At 40.9% G+C, this 24,614-nt stretch overlaps 1 protein-coding gene across 1 annotated transcript in view; it reads right to left on the bottom strand.

The window, feature by feature from the left end:
- ATXN7 (ataxin 7) overlaps window positions 1-24,614 on the bottom strand; it is a 123,910-nt gene that overhangs the window by 98,398 nt on the left and 898 nt on the right. The window contains 2 exon segments of the mRNA XM_006893869.1: window positions 24,196-24,264; window positions 24,494-24,613. Coding sequence (XP_006893931.1) covers window positions 24,196-24,264; window positions 24,494-24,613 — 189 coding nt within the window.

Below are 24,614 nucleotides of genomic sequence, written 5' to 3'. Positions count from 1 at the left end.
ACAGACAAATCTGTCTCTGAGGAATTTAACCAGCATGCTTCTTAGAGGCAAGGATGGTAAAACTTTCTCACATACTCTGGGCATGTTGTCAGGAGGGTTTAGTCCTTGCAAAAGGACATCATACCAGGAAAGGTGGAGGGTCAGAGAAAGGAAGACCCCATCAGGATGGACTGGCAGAGTAACTGGGCTGGTTGATGATCTTAAGGATGGTGGAGGGTAGAGAAAGATTTTTATCTCTTGGGTCACCATGAGTTGCAGGTTGACTCAACGGCACACAACAATATCAACTATACCACCATTTTATGCAGGAGATAGTTAAAATTAGGACTTAATTTGTAAAAAGACTCATGGTTAAAATGATCTCTGCATTTCATTAAAGGTTCTATCAGCTGTATTTACTTATCTTCCCAGATAAAGACACTGTCCTAAGTGGTTAGCACATTTGCTTGTTATGCTTAGGAAATATCAAAATAGTTTTTTTAACTGACTCAACCAACTGAAAGCAGCTCTGGTAAGCCTAGTGGTAAGGAGCTATGCTGCCAACCCAGAGGCACACAGTTCGAATTCATCAGTTGCTCTGCAGGCAAAAGATAGGCAAGCTCCTCCAGTGTGATTTACTGTCTCTGACAACCCACTGGGGTGTCAGCTTTGAGTTCGTTTTTTACTCCATGGTACACACCACCAACTATCTGAAACTACTAATATTTTTGAAAAGTTAATAATTTACTCAGAAAACTTTTTATATATTATTTAGCACTGCAGATTTTAAACGATCCACTTGCAAAGTCCAATTCTACTCTTCTCCTTGCCATGTACACATATACAAGCACACAGCTCCCAAGGTTTTAAAGCTAAGGTCCTATTCATCACCCCTATTCTTCTCAATGGAACTTTGATGCTTCTAATTCCTCAAGAATAACCAAGAAACTTCCCCTGATATTAAACTGATCTCAAGAGCAATAAATTGAGGCTTCCTTATAAAAAAAATAAAGCCTCTTTACAAAAACAGCAGCTCAGCATGCAAGGTTGTTGTTCGTTGCCATCAAGCGAATGTAACTCAAACAAACCCACGTGCACAGTACAGAACTGCTCCCTAAAGTTTTCAAGGCTTTTGAAAGTAGACTGCCAGGTCTACCTCTTCCAAAGTGCCTCAGAAAGGGCTCAAAAGACCAATCTTTGGGCTGGTAGTTGAGTGTGTCCTTATACACAACTCAGAGACACCTATGCAGAAATGACCAAAACCAAACCCAATCCTACTGTCCAGTAGATTCCAACTCATGACAAGCTTCCATTGGATTTCCAGGATAGTAAACCCTAAATCTTTATGGGAAATGACTGCCTACCTCGTTCCTGTGGTGCAGGTGGTAAATTTGAACCACTGGCCTCTTGGTGAGCAGCCCAAATTTTCATGCAGAAATTGTTGTTATGTGTCATCGAGTTGGAATCGACTCATAGCGACCCTCCAGTGGATATGCAGAGGATGTAAACTGCATGGGAAAAGACTGCCAATATTACTCCCTTGAACAAGTGTTAAGTTCAAACTGTTTGCCTTTGGGTTAGCAGTGCAACTCCTTTACAAATAAGTTACTAGAGCTCCCATATGCAGGAATTAATTAGCCACGGCTAAACTGTCAGCATAATAAGGTCATTAACAATTTCTTCTTGCTTGGATCCACTTTTGGCACCAGCAGTCAGGAAATCAAGAGATGAGTTGCTTTACGAAAGTCTGCCTTCAGGGACCTGTCTAGGGTGTTGAAGAGCATTGATGTCAATCTAGAGACTAAGGTGTACCTGACCCAGGCCACGGTCTTCACAATGCATCTGAGAGCTGGACAATGACTAAGGATGATAAAGAAGAGTCAATGCCTTTGAGTTGTGGTGTTAGAGAAGTGTATTGAACATAACCTGGGCTATCAAAATAGTAAACAGATCTGTCCAAGAGAGTGTGAAACCAGGGTGCTCCCTGGAGGTACATATTTTGAAGCTATGTCTTACGTACATTGGGTATGTTGCGAGAAGGTATCAGTCCTTGGAGAAGGATATGCTTGAAAGGGTAGAGTAGGTTAGCACAGAAGAGGAAGATGCTGGATGATATGGATTGACAGTTACTATGGTAACGATGGCAGGTGTGTCAGGGACAGTGAGACTGGCTTAGGATAGAGCAAAGGTCAGAGCTATTGTTCACAGGGTTGCTATGAGTCATATCTTACTCCACAGCACATAACAAGAGCAACAACAAATTGACAAATCAGAGAACTATGGTGCTGTGAGGTCAGACAAAACCAGCTTTGCCACTTAAACTGTGTGACTTCTGGACAAATTAACTTTCCTAAGCTTCAGTATTCACATCCTTAAAAACAGGACAATTTAAGTGTCTGCTTCTGTAAGGGTTAACTGGATAAGCCAAGTTAACCTCTCCTACCAGTACTTGATAAACAAAAACCAACCAAGGGCCCTGCAGTCAAGTAAATTCTGACTCACAGCTTCCCTTCAACAGGTTTCTAAGGCTGCAAATCTTCATGGGAGTAGGCAATCCATTTTCCACCCAAAGAGTGGTGGCTGGAGAATTTTAATGGACAATCTTTTGGTTAGCTACACCACCAGGACTCCTATGAAGTCTAAAAGAACTAAAAAAATGAGAGCTACTATAGCTTTTACTTGACATTAAGTATTGACTGAGATGTTTATCAACATTTTAAAAGCACTTGTTCAAAAAAATTTTTAAAAAGCACTTGTTCACACCTAAAGAAAATACATAAACTATACAGTTATCAGTGTTGGGGACTTTCATTCACATAGGGTCGCTATGAGTCGCCTAAGACTCGATGGCACTTAACAACAACAACAACAACAACACAGTTATCATGATTTTTGTCATGCTTTCATAATTCTTTAATGTCTTCTGTAGAAATATTATTAAAGAAGCTGTTTTTATTTCAGCATTACTAGGAATAGGAGGAGGACCTGTATGAAATTTCTACATTTATTGGATACTTGTGCCAACCAATATAATTAATATACTAGAATGGTCCATTTCCTAAGAAAATATTTAAAATTTGTTTGTTTTCTGTCCTGATAAAATCACCACTATGACAAGGAGAATCTGTTTCATGGATAGATTATATAGTCACCCAACAAAGACTATTTTCTGCAATAGTTACCAGTATGTTAAGAAAATATCTACTAAATACAAGATCTTGTGGAAAAACTGTCATCACAGCTGTTGGTTAACAATAACAAGCTCTTTAGAAGTGGGGCTAAAGAAGAGGAACAGAAGCGGTAGCAAATAAAAAGTGTGACCGTTTTTTAGTCTGTCCCCTGTACAATTTCTTATAGCAGACAGAAAAAGCCTAGAAACAGGAATAAAGAGAGGAAAAGAAATTTCCTATTCAGAGGCTGAAAAGAGCCCAGAGTTGATCTCAGGGCAAAAAAAACCAAAAAAAAAACCAACCAAAAACCCAGTGATATCACAGAGGCATAAGAGGAATCAGGCATTTTGTCATTTATTCATGTGTAATACCAGTTACTACAAAACCAAAACCATCTCACCCTCTTCAGCATGACTGATATCGCTGCTCGGTGCAAAAAAAGATGCTAGCACACATTTATCAGGGGATAGCGCAAGTTCACACCAAGAAATATGGAAGACAACTATCTGGCCAACCTACTGGAAAAGGTCCATATTTATTCCCATTTAAAAAAAAAAAAAGATGATCCAACAGAATATGGAAATTATCAAACATTATCACTAGTCTTGCACGCAAGCAAAACCCTTCTGAAGTTTATCCCAAAACAACTGGAACAGTACATTAACAGAGAACTACCAGAAATACAAGCTGGTTTTAGAGGAGGACATGTCACTAGAGACATAATCACCAATGTCAGATGGATCTTGTTGGGAAGAATGGGAATCCCGGAACACTTGATTGTGCTCATGCAAAATCTAAACTTAGACCAGGAAATAGTCCTCAGAACTGAGCAAGGGGAATACTGCATGGTTCAAAATCAGGAAAGGAGTGCGTAAGAGATGCATCCTATCTCCATACCTTTTCAATCTGTATGCAGAACAGATCACTTGGGAGGCTAGGCTTTATGGGGAGAAATGTGGCATCAGGATTAGAGGAAGATTTATCAACAACCTATGTTATGCAGATGATACAACCTTGCAACCTTGCTTGCGGAAACTAAGGAAGAACGGATTCATTTGCTGTAGGTCAAGGACTGTAGTGTTCAATATGGATTGAAGCTCAACCTCAAGAAGACAAAGATTATCACCATTGGGCCAAGTAGCAGCACCATGAAAGATGGAGAAGAGATTGAGGTTGTTAATAACTTCAACTTAGTTGGATCCACAATCAACATTGTTGGCATCAGCAGTTAGGAAATCAAAAGGCAAACTGCATTAGGAAAATCTGCAATCAGGGATCTCTCCAAAGTGCTAAAGAGTAATGATGTCAGTCTAGGGACTAAGGTGAGCCTGATCTGGGCCATGGTTTGCAATTACTTGCTATGCATTAGAGAACTGGACAATCACCAAGGATGACAAAAGAATAGATGTCTTCGAGTTATGGTGCTGAGAAAAGTACTGAACATACTATGGACAGCCAAGAGAATAAACAAGTCTGTCCTAGAAAGCATGAGACCAAATTTCTCCTTGGAGGCAAGGACTTTGAAGCTCCCGCTCACATATTTTGGGCAGGCAGCCAGGAGGGACATGTCCTTACAGGGTTGAAAGGGTGGAGGGACAGCACAGGAGAGGAAGACCTCGGATGAGATGTATTGACCCAGTAACTAGGATCATGGACGTAGGTGTGTCGGAGTCAGTGAGACTGGCTCAGGTTAGGGTAGGCTTTAGAACTGTTGTACAGAGGGTCATTATGAGTCACAGGTGATTTGATGGCACATAACGATAATAACAGGATGTTGGAAACAAAGATAAAATAGATTAGATTTATCTAATTTATTTAATTAGATTTATCTAATTATTTATTAATTAGATTGTTGAAATCCAACAAGTGAGTGAAATGCTATTGCAGTAAACACTATTCAACCCTTTCTTCCCTGCCCCCACCCCAAAGGAGGTCAATGAAGATTATTAGTGAATAATATCTACCATTAAAAATCCTGGTGGTACAGTGACTAAGCACTGGACTTCTAAACACAAGGCTGACTGTCCAAATAATCTTAAGAGAAAGATATATAACTTGCTTCATTAAAGATCACAGCTTTGGAAACAATACGGAGTAGTTCTTCAGCGATTTCAACATTCTAGAATAGACTCCTCCATATAGTTCATGGTCTTCTAAATGACATACTATGAGAGACGGACAATGAATAAAGAGCTATCTGAGAGATAGACAATGAATAAAGATGAAAAAAGAGTTGATGCCTTTAAGCTGGTGTTGAAGAAAGTACTGAATATCCCATGGATTGCCAAGAGAACAGACAAGTATGTATTGTAGAAAGTACAAACATCATACCCCTTAGAGGCAAGAATGGTAAAATCTCATCTTAATGTTGTTAAGAAGGGCCAGTCCTTGGAAAATAACATCATGCTTGGAAAGGTGAGGGTCACGGAAAGAGAGGAAGACCCTCAACAAAACGGGCTGACCCCCGACTATAACGATGAGCTCAAGTATATCAGAGATAATGAAAATGGCACTGGAGAGGGCAGGATTTAGCTCTACTGTTCACAGGGTCACAATGAGTAGTAGAAGACTTGGTGAGTAAGCATAAGTTTAATACTTATAGGTTTGACCTGTTTTGGTTTAGGTGTGTACTGTTTCCCCTCCTCTGGAGCAATTCTACAAATTTAGCCAAGATCTATCTAAACCTCTGTAACAATTAGGGCATTCTTAAGCAACATGTATGCTCCAAATCTAGCAAGAACACATTTTAGCAAGAGAAAAGGGTTGGCTTTAAAGTAGTGCTAATTTATTTTTGGTTAAGTACTAGGAAGCAATTTGAGAAGCTAGACTTTATAATGAAGAATGTGGCCTCAGGATCTGAGAAGACTCATTAACAACTTGTGTTATTCAGATGACAAAACCTTGCTTGATACAAGTTAGGAGGACTTAAAATGCTTGCCACTGGAAGGCAGTTTCGCACTTCCTCAAAAAGCTGAACACTGAAATTCTGTAAGACTCAGCTATTCCACTAATTGTAATATACCCTGAGAAAGTGGAAACTGAGGCACAAAAGGAGATCTGTACACCAATGTTCATAGCAGCATTATTCACCATTACAAGAACTTGGAAATAGCCCAAATGTTCAACCACAAACAAATAGATTAAGAAATTATGGTATATTCACATAATGGAATACTTTGTAGCATGCAGAAGTAATGATTTTGTAAATTATTACCTAACTTGGGAGGGACTGGAGAGCATTACGCTGAGTGAACTAACTCAGTTACACAAGGATAAATATTGTATAAAACCATTATTGTAGAATAAGTATCCAAGAGGAGTGGGAGAGGTTAGAAGCAGAGGGATGAGGATGTGCAGGGGGGAAGGGGGATTAATCATGGGGCTGTACAATTTGTTGGGTGGAGGGATGAGGGAAATTGAAAGAATTTGTTCTTGAAAACAATGTATTTGAATTTTGTAAATAAATTAGTAGAAAATGAAAAAGAAAAAAGCAAGAACAACAAAAAAAGAACAACCAACTACAGCTTTCAGTATGGATTACATCTCAACATCAAGAAGACAAAAATCCTCACCAATGGACCAATAGATAACATCATGAGAGATGGAGAAAGACTGAAGTTGTCAAAGATTTCATCTTACTTGGATCCACAATCAACAGCTTTGGTAACAGCAGTCATCTAAGCATCAGACAGTGAATAAAGAAGAAAGAAGGTATCTTTGAGTTGTGGCACTGGAGAACAGTAACAACTATCCCATGGTCTACCAAGAGAACAATCATGTATTGGAGGGTGGGGCCAGGGTGCTCCCTGGAGACAGAGAGATGGTAAGCTTCCTCTCACATACTTTGGGCATGTTGTTAGAGGTGGGGCAAGTCCTTAGAAAAAAATATGCTCAGAAAAGTGGAGGGTCAGCAAAGGACAGGAACACCCTCAATGAGATGGATTAGTACAGTAACTGTAATAATGAGCTCAAGTGTGGCAGAGATGATAAGGATGACACAGGATAGGGCAGAGTTCAGAGTCATCATTCATAGTTACAGTATCGCCATAAGCGATGATCGACTAGACTTGATGGTGCTTAGGAATAATGGGTGACTTTTGATAAGGGCTATGAAGCAATATAGTAGAGTCACTTAGAGGGCTCCTTTAAGAAGGTCGATCTACCAACTGCGAAAAAGCATTTGGCAATACCATCTCAGACAGGGTTCTCAAAACAAAACTTTACCAAATAGTCCTGGGCCTACAGAAGAAAAAGACTGATAAATTAATTACAAGATGGGCAGAAGACATGGAAAGACTTTTCACAGAGGAAGATACTCAAATGGCAAATAGACACATAAAGAAATGCTCAAAATCACTGGCAATAAGAGAGATGCAAGTCAAAACCACAATGAGATACTATCTCATCCAGCAGCAGTGGCAAAGTTAAGTAGGGCAGCAAGCAACAAATGTGGAAAGATAGGAATTCTCACACGCTGGTGGTGGGATTATAAAATGGTACAACCACTCTGAAAGAAGTTTACCATTTCCTTAACACGTTGCCACAAATGATGGAAAAAAACCCCACCAAAACACGTGGTCCTAAGCATGGTCTCAATTTAAAAGTGTGCGGGAACATGTTAAAAAGTTGAACATAGAAACTCTATATGACCTAGCTATTCCACAAGTAGGAATATACGCCAAAGAAATTAGAACTGAGACACAAACAAAGATTCATACACCAATGTTTATAGCAGTGTTATTCACCATCACAAGAATGTGGAAAAAGCCCAAGTGTCCAACCAGAAATAAATGGATTGAGAAACTGTGGATCATTCACACATTGGAAAACTATGCAGCACTCACAAAGAACGATTTTGAAAAATACTACCTAACTTGGGAGGGACTGGAGAGCATTATGCTGAGTGAACTAACAGTCTCATAAGGACAAATATTGCAAAAGACCACTATTGTAAAAACAGAAGGATAACTAGTAAAACATGTATAGGAGCCCAAGGAGGGAAGGAGTGGGAGCAGACAGGTGAGGATGGGCAAGGGCGAAACCACAGGGTTTCACAGTTTGATAAGAAGAGGGAGGTGGGAAAGGAAATAGGAAGGATCTGGGTGAAAAGATGGGCAAGGTCCAATGGTGATTCATTTTATAAAACATAATGCACAAAAATGATTGCATGAAACACAGTATGAATGAAGAATATAGTGTGAAACACAATGTATATGAACTTTTTAAGCAAATCAATGGGGGGAAAAAAAAGAAAGTGGACCTAACCTAAGGCTGGCAAAATAAGAAACTGGCAATGATATTATGGTAGAATTAGAAAGGTAACTAGTAAAATGTATATGAGGATCCAGGGCAGGGAGGGTAGAAGAGGAGTGAGGAGGGCCAGGGGAGAAATCATAGGGTCATACAATCTGATGGGTAGAGGGAGGCATGGGTAAAGAAAATGGAAAAGATCTGGCGTGAAAAAGAATGTATACGAACTTTTTAAGTAAGCCAGTATAAAGTTAAAATTTTATTTTATTATTTTTAAAGAAACTGGCCATGGGGAAGGTTGGAATGGGAGGAGCAGCAGTATTCCAGACAGAGGCAGAGCATGTTTGAAGTGTCCAATATAGAGGAAGAACTAGGAGGAAACAAGTGGACAAAGGGGATGATGGGGAGGTTGGAAACTCAACATGGGGGGATCAATCAGGGCCTTGGAGAATTTGGATTTGCAATGGGCTACTCTCCATTCCTTCAGCTCTGACCACTTTCCTGACTCCTGTTTCACAGGGCGACCTAGTCCCCTCTGTTCCAGGATCAGGACAGGACAGGTTTCTCCAACCAAACACTTTGGACTGGCTGCTCCTTCTACTTGGAGGCCCTTCCCAGATATCCACGTGGCCGAAGTCATCACATCCTATAAACTTTGACTTGTAAAATCCCTTCTCGCCTTATTTTAAATTGCACTTCTCTGTGCCATTTTTCTCCAGTGTTACCACCATGTAATATATATACATATAAAGAGAGCTTTGGTGGCATAACACATTCCATACTGAGTTGCTAACCAAAACGTCTGAGGTTCAAATCCACCAGTAACTTAGCTTCGATGGAGAAAGATATATTCTTACCTATTCTATTCTAATTCTATTTTAATTCTATTCTTACTATTCTGTTTCTTACCATAATGATTTAGACTTAGAAACACACTGGGGAGTCACTATGAATCAGAATTGGATTTCTTTCTCTCTCTCTCTCACACACACACTGTGTGTGTATGTGTGTGTTTCCTTATTTCTCCTACTATACTACTACACTGCATGGTTAAAAATCAAGAAGAGGGTCCATCAGGGATGAATTCTGTCTCCATATCTTTTCCATCTGTATGAAGAACAGATCATCCAAGACACTGGGCTGTACAAGGAGGAATGTGACATCAGGATTGGTGGAAGAGTCATCAACAACATGCGTTATGCAGATGACACAACCCGGCTTGCCGAAACTGAGGGGGAACTGAGGCACTTGCTGCAGAAGGTCAAGGACTGCAGCCTCCTATATGGATTGAAGCTCAACCTCAAGAAAACAAAGATTCTCAGCACTGGGCCAATTGGCAGCATCAGTATGGATGGTGAAGAGATTGAGATAGTTAACAGTTTTAGTTTACTTGGCTCCAAAGTCAACACTCTTGGTAACAGCAGCCAGGGAATCAAGAGACGAATTGCTTTGGGAAAGTCAGCTGTGAGGGACCTCTCAAGAGTACTGAAGAGCAACGAAGTCAGGCTGGAGACTAAGGTGTGCCTGATCCAGGCTATAGTCTTCGCAATTCCGTGCTATGCATCAGAAAGTTGGACAGTGAATAGGGATGATGGAAAGAGTGTTGAATATACCATGGACTGCTAGGAGAATAAACAGGTTTTTCCTGGAGAAGGTGAAGCCAGAGTGCTGCTTGGAGTCAAGGATTATGAAGCTTCATCTGACATACTCTCGGCATGTGCAAGGAGGGACTGGTCCTTGGAGAGGGACATCATGTTTGGCAGAGTGGAGGAGCTGTGCAGAAGAGGAAGACATTGGATGAGATGGATCGATTCTGTGACTGGAGTGGTGGGAATGAGTGCGTTTGAGATGGCTAGGTTGGCACAGGACAGAATGGCGTTTAGGGCTCTTGTACATAGGGTCGCTATGAATCGTTGCAAGCGACTCGATGGTACATAACAACAACATACTACGACAGCTCTATAAAGGCAGTGTGTTTACTGCTCTATTTCTGATGACTAGAGTAAAATAAGTGCACAGAAAACATATACTTAACAAAAATGAAGGCAAACAAGTGGAAACCATTAGAAGGTTTGAGTTTACCTTCAACCTCAAAGACTCACCTTCAAGAGATCGGCTGCATGTCCAACTGCTCTCTAAATTCTACTTTAGCTCCCATCAGTCCAATTTCTACACTTTGGTGGTCTTTCAAAAGCACAAACGCCATCATATCATCCCTTGGAGAAGCCTTTAGAGACCACCCCACCACTCACCTGGTCCACCCTCTCTGAACAAAGCCAGAAGATTTTCAGAATGACCTGCTTCCTGCCAATGTCTTGCTACCTACAACTTACCTGCCATAACTGCAGCAACTTCTCAGTTAATCCACAGAGAAGTCTTACCCCAGAAGCTGCTCCAAACTGACCAACTTACCCTTCCAAGCTAAGTAAAAGCTCCTACCCTCCTGTAACCTTCTCTAGAAAACCTCCTCTCGCTGACTCCAGGTCTCTAACCAGATCTCGGACACTACCACCTCTAGTTGCCATTCCTGTTTCTGGACCCAAACTCCAACTCAGAACCTGGTGGGGCAGGTGGATATTCATTTAAGTGTGCAGAGCAGTTTAAATAATGCTTAATTGCCTATTCAGTTGGTTAGCTTCTCATCTAGATACTTTGTGAGGACAGATAAAATTCTTACTCTTAACATATTTTTAAGTGATGGATCTCCTGATATCCCTCTCTCTTCACAGCTCTAACAGGACACACCACCTTCGCATCCCACAATCACGTATTCCTCTGTGTGCAGTTACCTCCACACATGTTTCTCTTGCTACAATCGAAGACCGTTCCTGTTTCTATCCCAAAACAAATCGTGTGCTTGGGTTTGGGTATCATCTCTTTCTATATCACATCATGACTGCCCCTTTGTCATCACAGCTCATAAATTTCCCCCTTGGACCTGAATTACTCCAAGTAACAAACAGTATGTCCCAATATTGTTTTTTTTAAAAAAAGTTTTACCATCCCCCTCCCTTAATTCATGCTTCTGTCCTGCTATTTTCTCATTTCTCCATTCTCTATCTTTAAGCTATATCTCTACTCCCTCCGTTTCTATCATTTCAACCTTCCTCTGGTATCCGTCTCCCCAGCAATCCTGACTAAGAACCTTAATCAGGACCTGAATCTACAGTCTGAAGCCAGGCATCAGTTCTCCAGCCTTGATTTACTCTACTCTACGCCAGTGTCTGACACAGAGGATATCACTTTATCTTAAAAATATCTTCTTCTCTTGGATTCTCAACTTGGTTTTCCGACCATCTCACTGGACTCCTAATCCCAACTTTGTAGATTCTTCCTTACAATCTATCAATGCGGGGTAACCTGAGACTTCGTTATCGGCACTCCTGCATTCATTAGTGACACGCACACTTTAGGGGAACTCACCTAATCCCGTGGCTTTCAACACTAGCACCTCCTACCCAGGATGCTCCACCAAGCTCTGGAGAGTCTACACAGCCACTGGCTCCACAGCTAGAACAATGTCCACTAAGTACACAAAAAGCCAAAGCAGAGTTCTTGCCCAGCCTTTCCATATTCTCCACCATTTCTTAACTCATCAAAGGGCACTGATCCTCAAGCCCAGATCTTATCTTTCTCTCTCACTCTACACCTCGGTTTTCAATAAATTCTGTCAATTGTACTTAAGCGTATCCTAAACTAGACAACCTCTCAGCACTGTTGCTGTCATCACCGGAGTGTATATAAGTCAGTATCTAATCTCATCTTGTCAACTGGTCCCTCTCTCACCCCTCAAGCAATTCATTCATCACAAAGCGTCACAGATCTTCACACAGCAGGTGTTAGAGCCCACCAGTCTCCTGCTGAAGCCACCTCCCAGTAGCTTCTCATTACATGACAAGAAACTCAAATTCCTTACCTTGGCCTCTGTCACCTATAGCGAGCATCACTTCCCTTCACTCTTCTCCATATGCATTTCAGAGCCCAAGGACTTGCTTTTTCTTCTGTTTGAAGCACTATTCATTCAGATGTTCCAGAGGCCACTGCTTCTCATTGTTTCCACTCTCAGCTCAAACATTAAAGCCTCAGAAGTCTTTTTTAGTCACATTATCCAGGAATCATCCCACTCACAAACACCTAAACAGGCATCCAGATCATCAGCCTACTTCACTGGCATGTGGCGCCTAAGAGTCCTTATAAACCTCTGTGAATTAACTCTCTCTTGCTTTACCAGAGGGCAAGGCTTCTGCCTGATTTTGTCTCTTCATGTCCACGACTTAGCAGAGAAGTGGTACTTAGAGAGTAAGCACCACATGTCGTTCCTGGCCGCCTGCCTGCCTTTGGGACTATAGGGGAGCCTTCTCCTCTGTATATAGTTTATCCTCAAACTCTAGACCAGCATGAGGCACAAAGAGTGTCAAATGTTTGTGGGACAAAAGCTGAGTGAATGGTGTTGAAGCAAAGTAGCCAGAGGATTCTCAAGATAAAAACCATATTAGACAAAGTATCTTTGAGGCCTATCAAGAGTTTGGGTCAAAAAGTGAAAACGACCAAGCTGGGAAGTTTTAATCTTTTTTTTTTTTTTTAAATTTTAATCTTGTCTGTCAATTAAGTGCCCAAAGCAGCTGTATTAGCAGTCTCTGGCCACTATCCACTGCCCTAAGTCCAAAGCCTTTAAATGAAGATTTCAAAGCAGAGTAGGATTAAAAAGTAAGAGAACTTTCCTGTCTCACACTTCCATTATTAATTTTTTTAAATAATGAGCATATACTAATTTCTATAACAACATTTTCTACTAAAACATATCTGTCTATATGGTTTCCGAAGAGAACTTGTTATTGTTGTTATGTGCTGTTGAGTCGCTTGGGACTCATAGTGACCCTATGTACAACAGCCCTATACTGTGCTCTGTCTTGTGTCAATTGCACTGCTGTGTCCTGTGTCTCTGATACACCCATCCCGATTATCCCAGTCACTGAATCAATCCACCTTACAGAGAGTCTCCGAGAACTGTCTCATATGAAAAACAAAATTTCCAAGAATTGAAAAGGCAACAGTCTAGATATCCTCATCAGGTAGAAAACCCCCTATGACCACACACACACACACATACACTCCTCTTTCAATTTTAGGTAGGATCTGTCAGATATATGTCTGATCCATTCTCCAACTTAGTGAGGAAGATTAATTCTGTTAGCTATCATTTACCTCTCTGAATCATAAGAAGTGATTTGAAAAAGTATTACAAGAAGCTGTTTGAAGAAATAGTAACCATTGGCTTCTATGAGAGAAGCAAGTGCAACTGTGCACATGTAGGGGACAGCACTGGGCTTCTTCCTGCCAGTCAAAAGAGAGGATGAAGGAGGAAATAAGAAGTCTCAATTTCTGGTTCTCATTTTCACCAGGATCCAAGAATCACTGAAGCAAGGTTTGTGAGCTACACTCTATTCTCCTGGCCATGCAAAGCTTTCCCCTCCCTGCAAACATGTCTGATAGAAGAAAATTAGCCATTTCCCTTTCTGCTGCTCCCGGGAGAGTCCTGGCTGTCCCTGGCATCACCATGTACTCACCCATACTGCATTTTCAATACAGATAAAAACAAAATCAGTAACTAACATTTACTGAGCAGTTAATAAGCTAAGCATTGTACAAAGTACTTAACCTCCATTATGTCATTTAATTCTCCCAAACACTATGCAACACTATCGCCATTCTACAGCTAAGTCAACTAGAGCTGGGAAAAGCTGTATCCTTTTCCTCATTTACTCACCTACTCAAGCTGAGATTTAAAACCAGTTTAACTTCCCAACTAGAGTTCCCAATACTCTTTAGTGTTTTAAGCTGCCTGGAGCTCTGGTGGTATCATCCACAGTAAGGTAGGTGCACAGCTAAACCAAAGGCCAGGTGTTTCTGCAAGTTCCTTGGGAAAAACAAGCAAAGCTTCCTCCTACTGTGATGTATGGCCTCGGAAGCCCAGTGAAGCATCACTATGAGTTGACATCGATTCAACAGCATCGAGTGTGGTGGTTTTTTTCTGAGATATACTTATTATAAAGAATCCCTTCTTCCCTTGACAGCATATCCTAAGAGAATAGCACACATGGAACACACTTTGGGAAAACAGTAATTTAAAGCAGGGCCTCGCTGACACCAAAACAGAAGATTCAGACAAATACAGAATGAATTGGGGGGAAAAAATTTTAAAAACCAAAAAAAACAACAAATGGCAATGCAAGGACTCATTCATAAAGTGAAACTTCCTGACCTCAAATTCAAAGGACTAAATATCCTTTATTCCAAAGCAATACCCCTTTACACCATTATGATTATAGGTAAGAGAGATGGATGGCTTAAAATGCTGGTAACTCTAAGGTTTGTTATGCCCAATTTTAGACATTTTCTGGCTTAAAATATCAAAGCCTAAGAACCAGTGGTTAAAAATATCCTTTTCATTCTACTATATTGCTAGAGTTCAAGATTATGAAAACAGTTTATAATTTAAGAAAGAATACTTTAAGATTACAAATGCAGCTGATCCTAAATAAACTATAACTTTGCACTGGCCATGTTTACCTACAAGTGAAAAAGCATTTCATGTTAACTGAGTCTTTAATACAAAAAGGATAAGAATACTTAATCTAGTTTTATGTTATAAGTGGCTAAAATCACTCTTCTCCTCCTCTGCTCATTTATAACAATCCCTGCTGTAAAAGAGGAATATTAATGTAACCTTCTGCCTTTTTCACTAAAGTACAGTAATTCCAACTGTTAAGTTGGCTCCCTTTTCTTCTCAGAACTTCAATCACAACATACTTTCATAATCAGAGGGGCACACTTATTAGAAATACTGCTATAAACTTTGAGTATCAATGTGATTAAAAGCAATCTTACCCTGAAATGCTATTTAAATAGTGAAATTTCACTTCACCCTTTTTAAAGGATTTTTTTTTAAGGCACATATCCCAGATGATTGTGTTTGCTATCTGCTGGAATCTTAGCTTTTATGTAATCTTTTTAAAGAGCCAATTATTTCTAATGCAAACTGCACACACCATCCTTCCCACCAAAGAAAAGATGTTCTGAAAGAATTGCTACATATGACATACGCTTTTTCAAAGCATAGCTATGGAAAGTGTCTGATATTCTGATTTTTAAAATTTTCTTTAAGATCAGCATTTCAGCAAAGCTATTGTTAGCAAACACAATGAGACCAGCCCAAGCCCCTGAAACACAGGTAGGCACATTGGGCTGGGCTCGGTGCTGCGGAGTGGCCGTGCACATAGGATGAGTCTCAGCGAGAGGTCTTGCTTAAATGCTTTTCAACTTTGCTAGGTATCTCCTTTCCCTAAGTCTCAGTTTCCTGACATGTAAAATGATGATGTCTCTCATAGGATTTCTGTGACGATTACATACAGTAAAACCTGTCAGCACACAACAAACATGCTAGTAATCCTGAGCTGACCACATACGTACATGAACTGTGTGAGACACGCACACCAGGAAACAAGATTTCCTACTAAGGAAGACATGAGGCCACATTACAACATGCAGATCAGACTCCATAATGCTGAATAAACTTCTCACCCTTCCCTCCCGAGACCAGAATCACCCAGAACAGTAAATGTAGCACAGTTTGGGAATCCAATTCCACTGTTGTAATGTGCACGGACTCTCCACAGAGAGGCCTAGAGGGCTCAGGAATTCAGTATGGACTGTGTTATAGGTGTTGTAATCTTCAGAAAGCACAGAATCATCACAATACTAGATCTAAGAACACTGAATGTTTTGTCAATCAAAATGTTGTGTTTCCTGGAGACTCCACCTTCTATCTTCCAAGTCCTGTTAAAGTGATTCCACTTCTCTAAGTTCATTCGTTCACGGTCAAAGATTCTAAAGGAACAGAGTCATATATGCTTCTGAAAATCCCATGAAGAGCTACCCAGACTCTTTCGCCAGAAATTTACCAACCACACAGGGGCTTAACAGGCCCCAAATACTGCCCTTCACATTCTAAGCCTCTTGGAAGCTAAGAGAAGAAACATTCTGTTGTGGCTCTATATTAAAATTATACTTAAACAAGTATATATACCCTCGAAATGTAAAACTGAACGACGACGAGGGACACTTCAGGAACTTTCTTACTCCATATATTTCCTTCTATCTCAGCTCATTTCTTTAATCCTGAATTAACTTTGGTTTTGAAATACTGAACTTTTTAATTTTTGACACTCCTCCCTCAAAATAGAAAGCTCAAAAACAACCAAACAAGAAGAACCCTTAAGTCCCATCCTGCAGAATGGATTTCCTTCTACTAATCAAGGCATTGATTACAATACAACAGGGGCTAGCAAACTTCTTATGTGGAAAGCCAAAGAGTAAATATTTTAAGGATAGAGAGCATGATCTGTCTGTCATACCTACGCTACTGATAACGGTATCAATAAAACAGCTGTGCATAGTAAGTAAATGAACGGGAATAACTGTGTTCAATAAAATTTTATTTATGGATACTCATATTTGAATTGATTAACATTTTCTGGTGTAAAAATAGTTTGTTTTCCTTTAATAATTTAATAAGATAAACATTTTCTTAGCAATGTTGCAGGAACCCATGGACTATAGTGTGCATTAGAATATACAAGATGCCATAAGGGGAAAACCCATTGTTGAAGTGTCTGTTTGATATACTTAAAACTCATGCAGAACTCTCTAGTAGGAACTACACACAGACACTGGCCACCAGGACTCTGGCCACGGCCACTGTAGTGCTTGTTGTTTGTTATGTGTCGACTAGGACTCAAGAGTGACCTTGTGAACGAACAATAGCTTTGAACCTTGCCTTATCCTGAGCCCACCTCACCATTTCTGACACATACGCTACCACTACACCAGTCACTGTATCTGTCCATCTCCTCCAGGGGCTTCTTTTCCTGCACTGAGAGCTGACTATCTATAAAAGGCTCACCTGAGAGGGTTGTCCACAAGGTCACACTGATAACCCGCAGAGGGCAGTTTCCACCCACCAGTGGCTCCTCAGGAGGAGGATGGGCAATTTCTTCCCCTGTGAAAACCTGCTGGAGGGTCAGCTATGAACTGATTCCAACTCGATGGCAGTGAGTTCTGAAAGACTGAAGAGCTCCTAAACCATGGATTCACGGCTGATGAGCCCTCCAGATGACTCAATTGCAGGTTAACACTCACATCTCACTGGTTTTCCATCTGAGGCTCAGTCTGGATTTCTACTTGAGCTGTAGAAAGACTGTAAGCATGGTTACTTTACACATTCATGGAGATCAGAAATGGTACCCAGCTTTCCTCAAAAGAAAAGCCAAAACACATAAGGGTCTACTTTGCAAGAAACAAGTTCATGGAACCATTAACAAAAGCAGTAGAGGGGTAAGAGAAAAGGAAAAAAAGATACCGTATCCGAAGCTTGCTTTACTGGTATCTCGTTGGTTCTGACTCATAGCGACCCTCCATCTGGCTTCTGAAACTAAGTCTCAACATTAAGAGACCACTCATCCTTCTCCCCCAAGCAGCAGCTGGTGGATCCAAGCTGCTGACTTTTCTATTAGCAGTGCTCCATGTTAGACACTGAGCCACCAGAACTCCCTCACTGAGGGGAATGTGTGGAGCTGAAATCACATCAAGCTCTGATTTACTGATTTTTTTAAGATGAGAGTTTATATTTTCTCTCCTTTTGTGTTTCAAAGGAGCTCTGGTAGCCTAGTAGGTAAGAAGCAGTACTGCCAACCCAAAGGCAGGCAGTTTGAATCCACCAGCCGCTCCTCAGAAGAAAGCTGGGTACTTTCCTCCTACGGACCTTACAGCCTATGAAAACAGGGTGGTCAGCAATGAGGCGGTTCCCACTAAACAATGACAATGTCTATGTTTCAAAATGTCCATTAAGAAAAAGGGAGAAAACCTATAGAAAACATTCTCCACTACAGAGGTTTAGGTCTATAATTCTCCTAACAAGTACTCAGTACAGATATCCATTAGTTTCCCGTTAACTGCTTATGAACAATTATCTCCCCACAAGGAAGAAAAAGTGGTATTGTTGACTCAGTCTGTGCTGGCTGAGGCTACCCACATTCCTTTTCTTCTGAGTACCTGGCTCTAGGTGCCAATCAACAACCTCCTTTTTTCTTGCTTAAGACTCAATTCTAAGTTCTTTTCAATATGACTATCTCCCTGGGTTCCCAGCCTACAACCTTGCCTAAATATCAGAGATAAGGGAGGTGGTGTCCTATCTTTACCCTTTCTGGAAAGTGTAAAGTGAGTGCTAAACACAGGACTGTGCAACAGGAAACACTGAGAGACAGCCTCTGGCCTCCCTCAGGCCCACCCTTTCTTTTTTTTTTAACCCTTTCTTTTTTTCTTTCTTTTAAATCACAACTTCTTTCTTAGAATCACATTATACTGTAAAACTGGTCATTAGAACCTTTCACCCTTGAGTCACTCAATTCAATCTTTCCTGTTGTCCAATTCATTTGAACAAAAATTCACTAAGCACCAATGGTGGGGCAGAAGCTGAGTATATCTCAGTTAACAAGCTCCAGCCTTCAGGAAGTGTACTCTAAATGAAAAGCTATCATATAATATAAAATCTCCAATGATGATAAGTAGAGTTTGGAGTAAGGAAAGCTCAGGGTACTTTGAGGGTAGATAACAACTGGATTTAAGTGAGTGACTGCTTCCCAAAGAAAATGTTTTCAAATTGCACATCTCGTACAATGAAATTATTTCTATCTTTATGTGTATGTGTAGATATACATACACAGACATACAATATGTATACTTAAATATTTATGTATGTATATACCTAGCTGATAGACCCGGTGGTATAGTGTGCAGGGCCTTGGGCTGTTAAGTGAAAGATGTGCAGTTTGCATCCAGAAGCCACTGCCCTGAAATATGGGCAATCCAAGTTACTGCCTTGGGAAGCTGTTAAGAGAGTCAATACAAATGCACTGGGCTTGGTTTTTAGCTTATAAATAGTTTTATACACAGATTTGAAAGACAGACACACACACTCTGCCATCAAGTCGATCCCGTCCACAGCGACCCTCTGGGGAGGAAAGAACTGCCGCAGAGGGTTTCCAAGGCTGTAAACAGTTATGGAAGCAGATGGCCTCACCTTTCTCATGCTCTCTGCTATGAAATTAAGGTGCTGACTTTAACTATTGAGGGATTTGACTCTTTAAGGCTCCCTTTATATTCAGGTGTTAATCAGTGTATTCATACTGATTAATTTTCACTGAATATAACTTAGTTAAATCTATAATTTTGCAAATGACCATGAGGAGAGAAAAAATGATGAGAGTTATAAAAAAGGCAAAATCCATTATTAAAATTTTTTGCCAACAAAATGAATTATGCTGCCAAGTTACAAAAGCAAACAAGCAAAAGAAAATTCTGAGATAAAAATTAGGTGCACCTCTAAACTAGAACTGAAATTTCATCCTATTTATTTGAAATCTTGTGCTAATAGAAAGGCAGGGGCATCAGCTATCCAGAGTTAATTCTGACCCCTCGTGAACCATGTGAGTCAGGGAACTGCGCTCCATAGGAGTTTGGTGGTAGATTTTTCAGAAATTGCTCACCAGACCTTCCTCTGAGGTTCTAAGCAAGCAAGTTGTTTGTTTTTGACTTACAGACTTGAAATGAAAGAAAAGATTATAACTAGTTGGTAGAAAGACTGGGGATGATGTATTAGCCAAACTACAAACAGTCTCATTTCCATCTAAATCATTAGTTCCAATCTTCTCCCATAGCATCACCCTCGGGCAGTGCTGCTAACAGAGAAGTGGACAAAATAATTTACAGAAAGAATCATCATCCACTGAAAACCCTATATGGATGTGCTTCTCCTCTGAAACACACGGGGTCCCACAGAACCGATGGGACATGATGGTAACTGGTCTGACTTACGGCTCCTTTAACCTCATTCAAAGGAACCCTGGTGACACAGTTTTTAAAGCAGCCAGCTGCTAACTAAAAGGCTGGTCATTCAAGCCAACCGGTCGCTCCTTGGGGAGAGATGTGGCAGTCCTCCTCTATAAGTACTACTATGAGACTGCTAAGCAAAAGGACTCAACCACAGTGAGTCTTGGATTTCTGTCACTGACCAGCCTATCCACTGATGTCAGATTTTAAAAATCCTCATTCAGATAAAGATAAAAGTAGGAAATTAATCAAATCAAAATGTATGAACAGCCGAAAGGCATATGGTAAGAAGTATGATCTTACAATTGTGAGTGTGAGTTACTTCCCATACCTGTGGCTGTCAAGTCAATTCCTACTCATGGGGTCTCCATGATCACAGTAGAATTGGGCGCTCTCTGGTTTTCAACTCCTAATTTTTCAAAAACTGATTGCTAGCTCTTTCTTTTGAGGTGTCTCTCACTAGAGTCAAACACCTAACCTTCCTGGTAGTTGTCCAGCACATTAACTGTATTCCGTCTATGTCTACATTTTGTTTGAAGTCATACACATGAAACTCCGGAATACTCTTTTTTTTTTTTGTTGGAGAAAAATCTTAACCAGAGAAAACAAGATATAACTATCTGATAATTTTTTTTATAATATTAAAATGTATTTTCACAGCAGCCATAGATGGGTAGTTCGATAGCAGAGGATAAGGGTTCACTGCTTAAAATAGGTTCTTAAACGGCCCAGATAATCCAGAGTCACAAACAAATCAAGAACTGACTGCATTTAAAACTCCACCGGAAACAAGCATATGCAAATTCTGGGCATCCTGATACCTATCAACTTTCTAAATGGCTAGAGCAGCTAAAAGAAAACAAAACAAAACAAAAAACACATCTCTAGTGAAGACTCTAGGGAGTGCTTGCAGCCTAGTGGGAAGAAGCTGCACTGCAATCCTGAAGGCACACAGTTCGAATCCAAACCGCCAGCTGCTCCAAGGGAGAAGGATGGGCCATCTCCTCTCATATGGTTTACTGCCTCTGAAAACCCACCAGAGGGTCAGCTACGGGTCAGTTCCAACCTGATGTACATAACAACAACAGTATAGATTCTACGGAGCTCGGTGGCCTCATGCAAAGACCCTGTGCTGCAATCCTTCCTAGAGGCGGGATTTTTGTTTTGTTTTGTATTAGCTACTCTAGCCATTTAGAAAGCTCTGAATTGGTCCTGACTCAACAGCACACAACAACAGTAAATACTAGAGGCGCTCTGGCAGCCTAGTACAAGGGGCTGAACTGTCAACCCAAAGGCATGTGGTTTGTATTCACCAGCTCCTCTGAGGGGGAAAAAAAAGAGCCATTTCCTTCCATGCAATTTACAGCCTCTGAAAACCCACAGGAGGGTTGACTGTGAGCCAGTTCTCCCTCGATGGCACATAACAGCAACAGCAACTAACAAAGACTAATAATCTGATAGGTCAGAAACAAAAGAATCAGATCTCAAACAGGCTAGTGGTTCAAATCCTGCAGCTGTTCTAGGGAGAAAGATGGACAGTTTACCACTGTAAAGGTTTACAGCCTCAGAAACCTGATGTAGAAGTTACAATAGACTCAACGGCAGTAGGTAGTTAAAAGGTTTAATCTCTTTATAAAAATCCTACTGATAAAGAACTGTAAACACAATACTATACATAGAGAAAAACCGAATCTAAGACATGAAATTTGGTTGGGTTTTACCCAACACCAAGCTACCAGTGAGACAATAACATACTTACTCATGTTCTACAGGGGACTTACCAATAATTAACACACAGGTTTTGCACAGAACCTGGAAACTTTTTATGAGAAACATATCGATACCCAGAGAATGAAAACAAAGGGGTAAGTGCAGGTCAAGGCCTCTAAAGCTCAACTCCAAACGCTTCCTATGAAGAGTTGCCACCTAGTGATTTTAATTTTTCAAGCCCAGGCGGCCTGCCAATTCAACACTAAAACCGGACTAACAACTGATTTTTCCTATTGCAACATCATCAAGTCCTATGCTTTCCCTCTCTTGCCTCAGTTCTCAAACAGCAATCCTCACTTTCAAAGTCAACAGCTATATTTTATGCAAATAAAGCAGGCAATGCCCACTTTGCATTAGCTTCTTATAAGAGATATACCCGCTAACTACTGCTGATTCTCAAACAGACCCACAGTCAGGTGTCTAAGGCTGTCAATTTGTATGGCAGGAAACTGTCCCTCTTTCCCCCTGGATCAGCAGCAGTGGACTGGAACCACTAACACTTCAGTCAAGCAGTATAACCTCCAGAGTTTTGATGTTACATATGCAAAAATACAGTTATTTGCTTTAGAATTTAACCCAACTAGAAACTTGGGTAAAGGTATCACTGGTATTACTCTATGTTCTATGAGGTCGATAAGTGGGCAACTGAAAGAACACAGAGAAGAGCCAAGGGTTAAAAAGAAGCATAGGTGAGAACACTAATGATAGAGCAATACTGACGTAAACAAAAACTAAAATGCTCTAGTAGCCAAAACTCTTCCTATTCTTGGGCTGTGGACAATAACTGATAAAATAAAGAGTTACAGGTGAGAAAGAAAATTGTACCAGAACATATAAATTCACTTTTATAGATACCAAACCTCTCTTAGTATCATAACCTCACTGAAAAGAAAAACTTGAAAGTGAACCTGAAGTTGAACAGGTGAACGGGGCTCAAGCACTCCTTCCTGACTCGTGTGCCTAGACTTGGAGCTGACAATAGACAACCAAGGCTGACGAGTCCAAGGAGAATTTTAACTGCTGGCGTGACCTGACAGTTCCCAGGAGTTGCTAACACTTTCATTTGAAATCATACCTTTAGTTACAAATATTTCCATAAAGTATCCTTTTTACAAAACTATTTTATTAAAAACTCACAAATAATTAAATTCTTATTGATACAGGCTCTAAAAAATATTTCACAGTGTAAATTTATGGATTTTTCTTTCTTGAACTTAGCTGCTCACACAAACAAAAATAAACAGACAAAAACTAAGTCTACTCCTTGGTGGTGACAATTATTTCGTAGTGTCCCAAACTCTGTGCAGACCTTTGTCCTCTCGTTACAAACAAGTACCACTCCTAAATCTGCCTTTAAAGTAAATCTGTAGGTTAGTTGGAAAGTGTATTTTACACCTAAAATTTGTCTTTGTACCTTTCTATGTATAACAAACATTAAACTAATAAAAATCATTTGCTACTATAGCCACTGTATGCACCTGAAATTTCTTAATAGGTTTTAATGAGATTGTTAGTGTCTACGGATTGTGGGACATCAGTAACCAAAGGCCTGCTTGTTATTTTAGCTTGCAGAAATAAGACGACACAGGTATAATTGCTGCTTCTTCCCTAATCAAAATTCATACTGATGCCAGCCTAAAATTTCAGGTGACATGGTTTCCCTCCCAGGGCATCCCCATAAGCACTTGTACATATGCTTTCTAAAGCTGAGAATTCATTCATTACTGTGTTTCTCCTTAAAAGGGTCAGTCCTAAAGAGATGTAGGTTAAACAGACAGCCTAGTCCCAGTGCTCATCACCCAGCAAGGAAAGGATGGCTGCAGTCCGGTGAGCTAGCTGCCTGGCAACTGTCACTCAGGCTGCACTTCACCAATCCCAAATCCCAAAGGATGGACCCCAGGAAGCTCCCCATTACAGGTCCAGAAACCAGTTTTCCCAAGGCTTTGCTCCTGCCTCCTGAGGAGCATCCCAGGGTGGGGTTAAGAGTCAGTGATGTGGGTTGAAGTTCAGGTCCTGGTACAGCAGGGCAAGAAACTTCCCCAGGACTTGGAAAAACTCTTATCAGGGGGGCTGGACTCACCTTCGCGACTGAGCCCCATGACTTCGCGGTTTTTCCCAAACTCCTTGAAACTTTCGTCCAATTCCGTCCCTAGGAGATACATACACACAGGAGGAGGGTAGAGGCAGGTCAGTGGCCAGAATGTGACGCAGGCTCACGCACGCACAGGGTAGGTGTGGGCACCTCTGCATTCCCCAAGCTGGCGATAGCATCTCCGACCCCGAGGGGGCGGGCCACAGGTCAGCTGGGGGAGGTGAGAGGAGGAGGAGGAGGAGGAGGGAGGTGGAGGCGTGGGGAGAAGGAAGGCATGGACACTCACCGTCCTTCGTAGGAAGTTTGGAAGCCTCGACCCACAGATTCCACGACTGTCCCAGCATCGCGTCGGGGCTGGGCAGGGGCCTGCGCTCCCCGACGGTCGCCATTGCGGTGGCGGCGGCCGA

The sequence above is a fragment of the Elephantulus edwardii genome, unplaced genomic scaffold (genome assembly GCF_000299155.1).
Source record: "Elephantulus edwardii isolate Elephantulus edwardi_28Jun2011 unplaced genomic scaffold, EleEdw1.0 scaffold00132, whole genome shotgun sequence".
Lineage (NCBI taxonomy): Eukaryota > Metazoa > Chordata > Mammalia > Macroscelidea > Macroscelididae > Elephantulus > Elephantulus edwardii.
Note: the sequence above shows the minus strand (reverse complement) of the source record. Positions and strands in the feature narration are given on the sequence as shown.